Source organism: Amblyomma americanum, chromosome 1, assembly GCF_052857255.1.
Source record: "Amblyomma americanum isolate KBUSLIRL-KWMA chromosome 1, ASM5285725v1, whole genome shotgun sequence".
Lineage (NCBI taxonomy): Eukaryota > Metazoa > Arthropoda > Arachnida > Ixodida > Ixodidae > Amblyomma > Amblyomma americanum.
In genome coordinates this window covers 154,409,296-154,422,419 of record NC_135497.1, presented here as the reverse complement: position 1 = coordinate 154,422,419, position 13,124 = coordinate 154,409,296, and the positions used below count along the sequence as shown (strand labels likewise).

The 13,124-nt window shown below is 45.8% G+C and overlaps 1 protein-coding gene across 1 annotated transcript in view; it reads right to left on the bottom strand.

The window, feature by feature from the left end:
* The window catches only part of Glg1 (Golgi apparatus protein 1), a 71,296-nt gene that overhangs the window by 15,062 nt on the left and 43,110 nt on the right, over positions 1–13,124 (bottom strand). The window contains 3 exon segments of the mRNA XM_077647401.1: positions 2,884–3,021; positions 6,232–6,450; positions 11,271–11,423. Of these exon segments, the coding sequence (XP_077503527.1) occupies positions 2,884–3,021; positions 6,232–6,450; positions 11,271–11,423 (510 nt within the window).

Below are 13,124 nucleotides of genomic sequence, written 5' to 3'. Positions count from 1 at the left end.
ACGGCATCACCATCCAGCCGTTCAAACACGCAGACCTCTGCAATATCCTCCCGCCCGACCTGCTGAGCTGACTCGCCTGCCCTGGCTAAGACTGCTGGCCATGCGATGAACTGCGCGCAGCCGTCTCTACGGGCTCCGGCATCTGCTACGTCCCGCTGCCACTCTACGATGCTGCAAACCCGCTTTTGCTGCCACCAGCATCTGGCCCCGTACCAGCCTCACTCTTGCCCATGCACCTTCATCCAAACACTGCCCACCTCGGCAGCCCCTGGCCGCCTCCCCGCCTCTCCTGCCCAGCGTCTCCGGCCCGGCCATCCCTCTCCATGCCACACCAGGTTAGGCTCAGCACAAGCTTTGCCACATGTCCTGCTCCCACAACTGCCCACTTTGCTTCTTTGGACCTACCTTCTTGCATTTCTTCGCGTCAGGCCACAACCACGTCGCACGATGCCCCTGCTACGCCTCATCACAATACTTCCCACCACATCACCCTTCACTGATGCTGCTGCCACCACCTACAGACGACAAGGAATGCTCTGCAGCAGGATGCGTGTTGCTGTTTTCGGCATCCCCATCTGCCTCGTCATAACAGCCAGCAGCCCAACAGGGCTCTGCAGCGATGTCGAAGCCGCAGCCAGATGATGCTAAAGAGGTCTCAGCAAAGCCCAAGCCTGCCAGCCATGCCCTCAGCCCCTCCAAAGGTCTGCAACACACTAAAAGTCACACGACGCAGGATCAGAAGGCCAACCCGGTTACAGTAGTATCAAGCGTGGCGATTGTCACATGTCCTATTTTGCCTGAAAAGGACCCTGAACCATTGCCAGCGCCTGTCCTCAAGCCAAACCAGGCCACTGATGTGCGCCCTTCTTGCTCCCCATCGGTGTTAGAATCATCAAAGAATCCTGACACCACTGGCTCGACCGCCACCAAATGCAAGTTCGACGGGAGCCCACTGCACACAACCTACTGTCCACAGCACATTCCAGTTACACCCATGCTGCAGCTTCGCCAGCCACCATCTAGCAAGATGGCTCGGCTGACCAGGCCTGTGGACGTGCCCCCCGTTGCTGCACCGGTGCCGTGGCTCTCTCCGATTGACGATACATCGCTGTCGTCCTCCTTCATGAACGGCTTGGCGCCAGAGGCAACGGCGCCACTAGTGCGGCTGCCCATTGCGTTCAGGCCACTCAGTCCACGGCTGGCTGTGAGCGTGTCCCAGCAGCCACATGCAGTTCACCACAGCCACACCCCACCTCGAACCTCGCTGCGCCTCCCGCGGCCGCCCGCCTGGATATTGGGCAGCTCGGCCCGGCATCTGTTGCACAAATCTCGCGACCTGCAACACACCTAGTTCCCTCTGCTGTACTGTCCATCTTGCGCCAGCCGTTATTTGCTGCACCAGAACCGCCGGCAGTGGGTCCACTTAGTAGGCTGACCAACATCCCTCACCTGCCACTATGCGTCCTTCGACGCCCACCGAAAGCTCGGCCACAATGCCACAGCCAGAGTCGCCTGCCTGAGCCTCGCCTTCGGACCCCGGATGCCCTGCATTATTCTTCACACACCGGTTTCATGTACCGACTAATCGTCTAGGGGCAGCCCTGTAGCGACCCGCGCGGCCGGCAGTGGTGAAATGCCGAAGAGGACGAAGGGTCGCTGGCACGCGCTAGAGAACACTCGAGACCTTGGCCAGGGCCGGACGCTGCCGCCACCGTCCCACAGCTACCATCTCCGCTCTGGCAGCCCTCAATTAATGTGGCCGCGGTCGTCATCTAGGCAAACTCCACACTGGCATTGTAGTGAGGAGAAAAAAATTATCGAATAATTCTGGTTAAAATCAGAGAAAGGCACATTTTCATTACAATCAAAAGATAAACTGCTTATAACTCACCATAAATATTTTTTCAAAAGGCTATAATTGTAGTCATTCCCTTTTGGACAAACTACAAGTGGATTTTGTCACAATTTTGGCAATTCAGTTTGTTGTCTACTTTTTGTTTCTTTTCTTTTTCTTGTTTTAACAACATCAACTCTATGACTACTTACTGCTACTACCCTGCGACCAATGCTTGTGGCACATACTGACAGCACACCATACTTAAATGGCCTTGCCTTTAAAAGCAAAGGCTTCTGAGAGCTCTCCTGACACAGAATTCTTTCGAAATTGAATGCTCCTCAGCTCACTGAAGTGAAAACTGATTTGATAACTGTTCTATGGCATGGCTTTAACCCAATCAGTTCAAAGGACTTTTGAACGGCTGCATGACACAAGTATTAAACAGCAGCACTTGCACATTAAATAGTACACAGGAACCACCTTGCCATCATCATTCAGCAGAACACAAATGCTTAAGAAAAAAAAACACTAAGAAGGCTTACTTCATCAGTTCTAGCAAGTTCACAAGAGAGTGGCAAAAGACTACACCCTTTCTGTTACAATATCGGCAGTTAGTGACAAGCTGCATAAATTCATCGGTGATGTGAATCTCTAATTTGTGGACTCTGATGCTTCTTCCAGCATTAGCAAAATCAGCTTTCCATCCTTTTAAAGATCTCCACAACTTTACTTGACCTACCCCACTACTTGTAAACCTCCTTTTTAAGACTAGTGCACAAATAGCCTGCCTGTGCCTTGAATATGGGTTGACAAATCTGCCGAAGTATTTTCTGAACAATGTCAAGGCTTATATACACCTTATGAGAATACAGCTAGCTTATCTCGGACATGATTGATCTTGACTGCACTTTGCAGAAGCCAGTAAATGTCAAACTGAAGAGAGCTGGTGATGGAAATCAGCGACGATAAGCAGAACTGTTTGTTAATGCAGGCCAATGCTCTAACACCTTGATTTACAGAAGTCAAAGGGGTTCACATATACACACCTCAGAAGCACAGGCCCTTGCCAGGACAGGATCTAGCTGATAATCAAGAGCTGCATCTCGTACAATGCCCGTCACTACAGGTTCACACGTCTTCGTCAGCTGATGACGAACAAACTGGGCCTTGAGGCACTGGATTACCTGAGACCATGACAAAATGCGCATTCATGTTATAGAGCCAATGCATATTCCACAGAATTTACAAGAGCACCTTACAGCACAAGTAAAATGAAGCATTACAGCATCCAGACGCCAAGCAGTGTGATCTGCACTTAGTGCTTTCACAGTAAAAATGCACGTGACTAAAAAATGTTTATCTTTAGTACATAACTTTTTTTGACTCAAGCTCCTACAATGTGATTTCAGTACACATACAGACAAAGAAAGAAGTAAATGGAACACATTCTGCTGCTTCAACTCTACTGATGCTTGACCTGGCAAAAATTAAGAGCCATGCAATGTATATACAAGACAATATAGATGAGACTATGAGCAACCACACATCTTACTGGGCAATTTCCTCTAAGAAGCATTTAAGAGTGTTAGAACCTCTTAGCATACTCCATTTATTTCTGTCCATGCTTTACCCCAATCTGCTCGCTGCTGTTTAAAGCACTTACAATGCCATCATTCACCACAGGACCCAAGTTCTTCAATATCACAGTACATACAACGTCTTCCATTAACTTCAAGGATAATAAAATGTATAATGCCATTATGAGAAACACTTTCTGAGCGTCACACAGAGTATTGGTACACACTGTGGTCTGAAATACACACAGAAAACAAGGAGCAACACACAAGTGGTACCATTTCAATACACCATGAACAATAATGAAATATGCACAGTGTAATTTGTATTGAAAGGATCACTTCAAATTGAGGCTGACTAAGGTTTATTTAATCAATACTTCCTTAACGCTAAAGAGAAGATTGCAATACGCACAAAGAGCACAGACTGCTGGCTCCAAAAGTTTGCAAGATGCCAGAGCAATGAAAAGTGCAGTACAGAGAAAGCATCCTGGAATCGTCAACTGTATATAGTGTCAGCCACATATACAGGGTGTTTTTTCAACTGTTTACAGATTTTTAAAAAGAAGGCGCTGATAGTATCGTGAATGCCGCCTTCATGGAATGTATATTTGGCTCGGCGGACACAAGATAAGAAAATAGCGGTCTAGGTTAATGAAATAATTAGCCAAATTCCGTTAATTTATTTTTTTAACTCTTCACTTTATGCTGCATTTTGCAATTGTGATTTTGGAGACTGTTATGATTGAAAGCAAATACAATTTGCAGCATGTCCCTAAGCGCAACAGGTATTGAGATATTCGCAATTGAATTTTCAACCCTTTCTGATCTGATTCGGAAACTGAACGCTCAGAGTGCGCCGAAAAATCCGCCACGATACTACATAAGAGACTGAAGAAATGATTACGACAACTGATGGCATCAAGGCTATAGCTGCGACTGCGGCAGGCAGGCGCTCGAAAAGAGCGCATAGCCACTGCTTCCGTGAGCGGTACCCGCTCTTTTTCGTCATTGGCATTGATCTTGGAGGCATGTTTCCTGCCATCAGCGGCTTCGAAAAAGCAGCATGGTGATAATGCGCAAAATTTCCCTTTCGACTCTGGCTTGGCCAAGAAAAGAATGGTGTGCAAGTTATTTGCTTGTGCTTTATTATTTTTCATCCAAGGTAATTTCAGAATACGTGAACTGACGACTTTTACCACGTCGTATCTCGGTGGCTAGGTTTTATGCATCAGTAATGCTCAAAGTGCTTGCCTTCAACCGCCATGCATGCCATGAATATCTCTTTCATGGGCTGCAGAACTCGTTTCAAAACCAGCGGGGGTATATTCACATATGCCTTGATGATTCTTTGTTTGAAGTCTGCCACGTCTTCGGGTTAAGTTGCGTAGACTTCGTTCTTGACGTAACCCCAAAGAAAGAAGTCTGTAGGCTTAACGCCTCGGGAGCGAAGGAACAAGACCACTGCTGTGAACCGACACCCGAACAGAACTGCGAGCCGTGGCTGCATGAGCCACGGCCAGGTGCTGCCTTTCTTTTCTTCGCCGGGTGGCGTACGCTATTCGGGTTCCTGGCGCCACCCAAGAGAGGGCGCTACAAGCCTAATGGAGTTAGGTCGGGTGACCTAGGTGCCTATCCACTGACAGGAGAAATTGCTGTCGAGCCAATCCCTTGCACGTGACGAGAAGTGCACAGGCGCCCCGTCGTGCTGAAACCACAATGGGATGTCGACCACTTAGAATGCTCGCTGTGTATGGCTTTGCTGTTAGATTTTCTTCCAGAAAGTAAGTCCCCACTACTCGATTTGAGTAAATGCCACACCAGGCATTCACTGACCACCGGATTTGGTGGTGGTGTTCCCGGAGCCAGTGTGGGTTCTGATCAGACCAGCAGTGGGCGTTATGCACATTGACTTCCCCATTACGGCAAAAGTGGGCCTCGTCCGTCCACAGAACTTTCCTAAAAAGGTCTGAGTCTTCGTCACAATTGATCAACGCCCAGTTGCTGAATTCATACCGCTTTTTATAATCGTCTTCACTGAGCTCCTGATGCAGCAATATGTGGTAAGGATAAAAACTATGCTCCTTGAGCACTCTCCAGGTTGAATAGCAGGAGGATCCAACAGCCTCGACGATTTGATGGATGCTGGCTTCAAGGTATGCACGAATAACTCCCTTTGCCTTCCTTGAATGAAGCACTGATCCTGTGGTCCGGAACAGTTTGTGCATTTTAGCGAACATTGTATGTGACGGAACCGGGCGGCCAAGATTCTCGAAGGCATTGAGTCTTGAGGCAAGGCGAGTGCTGCCATTCATTTTTACACAGGCGACAACCATCTGCACCTTCTCAATCAACGAGTATCGCGGTTGCAGCTCCCCTGCCATACCAACGAGCATTCAGAGTTCATATGTATAGTATTTCAGCAGCCTTGTTCATTCTGTTAACAGAATAGACAGCCGGCAGCAGACCAGCGGAGATTCCAGTGAAAAATAATGCACAAGCAAACAACTTGCACACCGTTCCTTTCTTGGCCAAGCCAGGGTGGAAAGGGAAATTTTGCGCATTATCACCGTGCTGCTTTTTCGAAGCCACTGATGGCAGGAAACATGCCTCCAAGTTCAATGCCAATGACGAAAAAGAGCGCATGCTGCTCACGGAGGCAGTGACTATGCGCACTTCTCGAGCGCCTGCCTGCCGCAGTCGGAGCTAGCCTCAGTGCTATGGCTGTGGTAGAAGGGCTGTGGTAGAAGGAACCAAGAAAACATAGCATTCATTATTCTAGCCTCTCAAGCCATCTACAATGACAGCCATAAAACAAACCTTTCCCTGGAGCTCTGTGCTCTCCGCTGCCTTGTCAAGAACAAGGGCAGAGCAAAACTTGGCAATGTCCATGCGGCAAGCATGCTGCAACTGAGCATTGAGCCTGTAGTCCGTGTTCTGTTCCACCAAGCGACGTTGCACCATGTTGCGACAGCGGACGTCCATTGTTGGTTCTTTTCGATGGTCTGCTAGGCAACGAAGAGCACGGCTTGGTTCGACCTAAAAAAATGGTGCAGGTGCATTATATTTTAGAAACTTGTGTCCACTGAAACACACCAGGTGTAGTAAGCAAAAACAAAACTGAAGCAGCTCTTTTTTGTCAAGGCAGGTAACAATTTTAGAGCAATTAAAATTTTGTATGTGTGTGCGCTTGCACATTCCGAACTATAATTTGCACATGAAGAATTAAGCAGGAGACACATGTGCGGACACTTGGCCGGCCACCGCACAGGTTGCCGCCAGCGAACTGCCACCCCAATGCAAGCAGGGATACACGGAGCGGCAAGCACCAGTGCGCCGCTTCACTCAAGCTCTACCAACAGCTGGGATCACCTTGCCATCACGCAGCAGTGTTTTAGCACCGCTTAGCTCGGTGTACTTCAAGTCCACACCAGAAAAGGCAAAACAGCCGTGCTATCAGAAAGAACACCTGCTATATTCATGACCGCGGGGGCACTGGGCGACGAACTGCGATGCTTTCTGGCTTCCCTGATCGTCGCTAAGCCTAGCCGGTTTCACATTGATGTCGTAGTGAACGGTGCATCAAAACTGGCCAGTGCTGTAATAAAGGTACTACTCTCATCACTGCTTTACTGTGAGCCTTATCTCATAATAAAATAACAACATGCTTGATTTCCACGATGCCTTCAGCAGCAGCAAAGCAGCTATGGGAGGAAATTTCCTTGTATCGTCGTTATCACTTCTATCAGCAACTTGCTATTGGTCAACGATCCCCAAAAAGGATCAATTTTTGACATTCCTCTACCCCAGGGCCTGTTATGAACGTGAAGAAACAATACTAGTGCATTTTTCTGACGCCAGTGGTGGCCAGCATCCAGACTGGCAGGCCGGCAAAAGAAGCGCACTCTTATGTAATCATGACACTGGCACACACTGTGCTCATACAGGCTGCTGCTGCCCACTAGTAGAGTGCACCACATGTGGCGCGGCCAGTCATATCTATTCGGTTTGATGCATGCAGCAAGCAGCAGTTTGCCAGTGCAATATAGTTGAACCAGTCTCGCATGCGGTGTGCCGATGTGAATTCACAGTGCTCTCCGAACATATGTGCTCACTTTGACACTGTCCTGGAAAGTAAATTAACCTGCCATGATGGCTCGATGGCTACAGGGTTCAGCTGCTGAGCACGAGGTTGCGTGTCTGAATCCCTATCACCACAGCCACACTTCAATGATGTCAAAATGTAAAAGAGGCTGCCCACGTGCTGTGCAAAGTCAGTGCACATTAAAAAACCCCAGGTGTTCAGTTTTACACAGAGCCCTCCACTACGATGCGTCTCATTACCAATGTCCGGTTTCAGGACATAGAACTTCGAATACCAGATGACACCACCCTTCACCCACACTCCTTCCTGCCATCTTTCACAGCGCGGATCAGCTGTGCACCCAGAGATAGCCTCTAAAAACGCACCACTACCAATCTGCCTTTTTCACAAGGCAGCTCTGCACATTGCACCTCTTCTCCTCTGGCTCCACTGGTTGATAAGAAAACCGCCAGCTCCTACTGCACGTGCACAGTTCTTGTTAGTAGCAGGCGCATGCGACAGATGGTGGCAGCTGTCAAGCACTCACACGCCACTTCGCAAGCATAGCTGGCTCCTCATGGAACCAGATTGCACCTGTGTTTGTTTTCAACCAATAGCAGACGAATTTTCGCCCTCCCCAGAGGGCGCCGCAACTTGTGAAAAAGGCGGATTGCATTAATGCTGAAAACAGCTCTGCAACAACATGAGGTAGAGTAAGTCTACACCATAAAGCCATGTTAGTGCCAATGGCAACAATCAAATCATGCAATTTATTCACCACCACTCTAATACTAGTACTATGATCCTTAAAACACTACAACAGCACTATTTTACACACTACTACAAATACAGGTCCCTCCAATATGAAAGGAAGCAAAGTTTGAACATTCAATTAATGACTGCTCCATAATAATGTATGACAAGCATGCTTTTTCCAGTTTTCTAACTAGTTTTCAGCTCTGCGTACAATATCCAAAAAATATTTTCAACTTTAGTAGAAAAATACCCTCAAAATTTGCCTCCTTGTGCGAATCGGTTGCTTCCTGTCATATTGGAGGGAAATGAACACAATTTTTGCTACACTGAAGTTTATTCCGAATTCCCTATCACCTGACCATAAAATGAAATGCAACATACTGACCCCACAGCTAACTATTTCTGAAACAGGGATCCGCTTTAATAAAACCTACAAAATCTTGCACAGTTCAACTGGACTTGAGAATTTATTCCGCGATTTTAGAAACTGCAGTGTTCCAGTTTGTTTAGCACCATGCAGTGGTGAAGTCAATATGCACTTTTATTGCAGGCGCTCTCATTCTGTGCAGGTTGGCACAAAGCAATTGCATCGTGCATGCGTGAATGTGTGCAACGCGAACTTGAGTGGTAGTTACGGTTCAAGGAACTCTTCTAAGCCAAGTTCCCTTATCCTTAATATGTGACGAGGAAGCAGTGAAATGACCACAAGGCACAAAGCTATGCTGCGACCATGAACAAATAGAAATGGCACTGCTATAAAAAGTGAGGACTGCACACCATATACACAATGCTCCCTCGTCCTTACTTTTTCAAAGCCAGTATCTATAATAACGGGAACTTAGCTGCACTTGATCTTAACAAAGTTACTAAGTGTAAACAACTATGTACCAGCAAAGACCGACTGTCGGCTTAAAAGGACAATAACCAGGGTCATAAAAGAACAGCGCAAAACCGGCATTCAACAAAGAAACACTGGACAGGGCAGGTGCTGACTTAAGTAGCACTGCTATTTCTCTCCACAGATGGCTTCGGCATTTTTATGTGCTTCCCATGTGGTTTGCTGCTTCCTTTTCAGGTTGAAGAAGTTGACTGTCACAGACCAAGCCAAAATAAAAATGAGGTTTCGGAACCTGTGCCAAGTTCCTTGTTCACAATGAGGCTAACAGGACAAGCAGTCGAAATTTAAAAGTGCAGCACATGACGTAATGATTGCATGTAAATGGGCAGCATCATCCCTTCCTTCTGCTTCATGGTATCAGGCGTTTGGATGAATGACGACTCAAGCAAAATAAATACATGTTGTCAAATTTCGCTCTTTTGATAAAACTGAAGCGTTGTTCCAGTCGATATCATGCATGTGCTCGTGTGCGTGCGCATACTCGGCAATTGCACAAGAAGCCAGTTTGTGATTTTGACATTGTGTTGATGATCTGATTCTTCTAATGAATTTTCCTGTTTCACCGATGTAGGTTTGGTTGCAATCAGTGCAGAGAATTCAAGAGACAACACCAGGTTATTGACAGGGTGTTCTTGACTTTCACCAGCATACTCCGAAGTTTACTGGATGGTACGTGTCCAATGCGGAGGTCATATTCCACTACAATATGAGACAAAGCTTCGCTTGCACTACATCCATACGGAATGCCAGCAGTGGCGGTAAAAACCTTGTGACTGGCACTCCTCAGTTGCAGGATCCATCTGTGACTGTTATACTTATTATTAAACTAATACAAGACCAGACAAACTTTAGTTGAACCCTTGACTATTTCCTCTTCAAGTGCTTTCAACAAAGACACTTGGTTCGGACTTCCTCGCACCATAAAATAATTCAAGCTCATGTATCGGAAGACGTCAGGCAACGAACGGCACAAGCTTGAGGTCACGAGTGCACACGTGCAAGTGTGATGTCATCGTATGCCGGCACACAGAAAATGCCAACCCATAATCAGAAGTGGCTCAATTTAGTTACAACTCTTATGTATATGAACCAACTTTATAAGCTAAAGTTCGAATTAATGTTGTTCTACTGTACAAGCAAACCGGACACTAGTATGTTGACGGCACTGTTACAGCAACCAAGAATCAGGTCCTTAGAATCGAGCTATCAGCTGAAGTGTGTCCTAAACCTTTCTCACGGTCTCACATTGAATTTATGAGACACGTGACAGTGCTGCGCAGAAGCTCAATAAATATAGCAGGACTCAAATTTAACACAAATTGAGCCTCTTAACAGCAATTTTATTTTTAAAGTGCATTCACCATGCTCATGTCATACAGTGTGGTACAGCACTGCTGAACCAGATGTGCAAAACATGAACACACTGAGCACTAACAATAGAAGGCAAAGGCCTGTAAAGCAAAATGGGACAGGGTTAGATTCCATTGGTCATCTTTCTCATTACACATTGTAACATAAGGAACCATGCCTGTGAACAATAAGCGGTAGTCAGCCTCTTTGCATTCGCCACAACTCTTGGCTGCTGGAATAGTATTTTGGCGCAGCCTTGGCACAACTTCATCAAAAACCAGCAATTTGTAGCAGGCACGACGTACAGCCATGGAAACACCAGTCAAAAAGAATAACTTCAAAAAGCTGCATAATATACAACATAAAATAACACCACCAAGAGCAAAACTGATCTGCAAAAGAAGCACTGTTCCTCGCTGCCTGAGAAAAGTGAAGTACTACTTGAAACCATTCCACAGAAATTGAATGGAGACTATTTATAGCATGGTGGTCACCTGAAATGACTACATTAAATCTTCTAGGCTTCAATGAGTTCATTTGCTTTTTTTTACTGAACCTTTTGTGAGCTTCTTAACCTTCGGTCACACTGCTGTTACAAACCTTAAAATCATTACATTCTTACGAAACGACATTTACTTTGTCTCTTTGTAGTATTTATTTTATAAAACCGTTTTTTCTTGCATGAGAAAACTTCTGCACCAAAAGAAATTTATGGTCACACTAAAAAATACTGCAGATCCTCACTAATCCCAGAAAGGCTAATTGTCATACCTCTGGGCAAAATAGACGCAAGGCTGGCTTGCATGCCAGCGTGAGGCTGTAGTCCAAGCCTACACTTTCTGCTTCCAAACGTTCCCGCTGGAACACAGCAATGTGGCACTCTCGTGTTAGCTTATTCTTATGGTCCTTCAAGCACTCCAGCATCTGAAAATAATAATAATAAATAAATAAAGAGAGGCCATGTCCTAATGTAAATGTCGGCCACCATTCCAAGTTTTCATAAAACTTACTCCAGTGGTCACCTACGCCCAAAATGCATTTATAAAAAAAACTCTTAAAGGTTACAGTTTGGTCAGGCTGGCAAATATCCATATTAGTATGCACAGAAAGGTGTGCAGCAAAGGAAGTGAGGAAAAGGTAGAGGGACAAGCACCAACCCCTAAATGTCCTTCATATTCAAAAAAAGTACGCTGTTCATATAAACAGAACCATGTTTATGAACAATCCACAGTAAAAGCCTTGGTAATTCGGAATAAGTTAATTTGAAACCCCAGTTAATTCAACGATTACCTATGGTCCTGAAATTTCTAAAAGCAACTTGTGCTAAATAATTTGAGCAGCCAGAGTTCCTGCTTGTATAATTTATCAAGTATGGTTGCAACTTCTGAGGCACCTAACATGGCGAAAAACACCGCAATGGCTCTGCTCTGCTGTGAATCTTAGAGACAATGAGGATGACTGAATCCAATTATTGCTCTCAGCAAAATGTTATTCTCTGGCTCTTTCTGGACATTTTAACTTTTTTATAACAGTAAAAAACCCCTTTATGACCTAGAAAATTAAGTTTAAAATTTTCCCACCGGTCAATTCAAACTTCTGACGTCCACGCTGAGTGGGACCGGTTTCCACCGTATTGAAGTAAATAGGATCCATAAAAAAAAATTCGGTACCAACGCATGCAATTTACTTGCAAAACTAGATGGTGATGGTGAAACCTGTACTTCATTTTTTGGTCTTTTCTAGCTTTGGTGTTTTGGCCTTTTCTAGCCATTTCCAGTTAGCACAGTTTCTTTGTTGTCAGAATGCTGTAGTCTGTCGATACACAAAATAACACATGGGAAATTGTTCGTTAACAGTTACTTTGGGTAATTATGCACCTTCTTTGCCTCTTTCTTTGTTTTTCACTGGTAGTTGCAGTGCAGGAGCTCATACACACATTCTTCTTTTCTTCTTCGTCCTGCCGTGAGAGCATCTAGCAAGCCATGCAGTTCTGTTACAGAGAATGCTGATGTACAGTCTTTGCCAAAAGTATACAGCCCAAGGGGTCCGCTTCTGAGCCCTGCAGCATGGCTCCTCTTGCATACTCAGAGACCCTAATCTCACGAAGGCGGGAGGAACCTAAATCCTCAACCCTCCCAAGCTTAGCGCTGTCAAATGTGCTTATGCGCCCCACTACATGGCTTGGAATCAGACCCCTTGGGCTGTATATTTTTGACAAAGACTGTACAACACAAACTCTGCATCTAAAGACTGGAAAGGGTGCCTTATGAGGAAAGTAAGATGCCAATGGGTGCCAATGGGTTTGAAAGAGCAGCACTACAGACAGCAACTGCTCTAGAATACACCATGTGCCATTACACAGATGACAACAAGGCTTCTGAAAAGCAGCAATGAGCTCTGCCAATCCTTCGAACATCAATGGAGGCAAAGATGCTATGCAGCCAATGCCAGTGTAACCGAAATTTATGTGCATGGCTTTAATGGTGAACACCACAAGCCCACTTGTACTCCTGCTGTTGCAACAGTCAATGAATAATTAAACATGGACCACAACATTGCTGAGAGCAATTGTAGCAACTCCAAGGTGCTCCACCGTTGGTTAAGTACCATATTTACACGACTGCA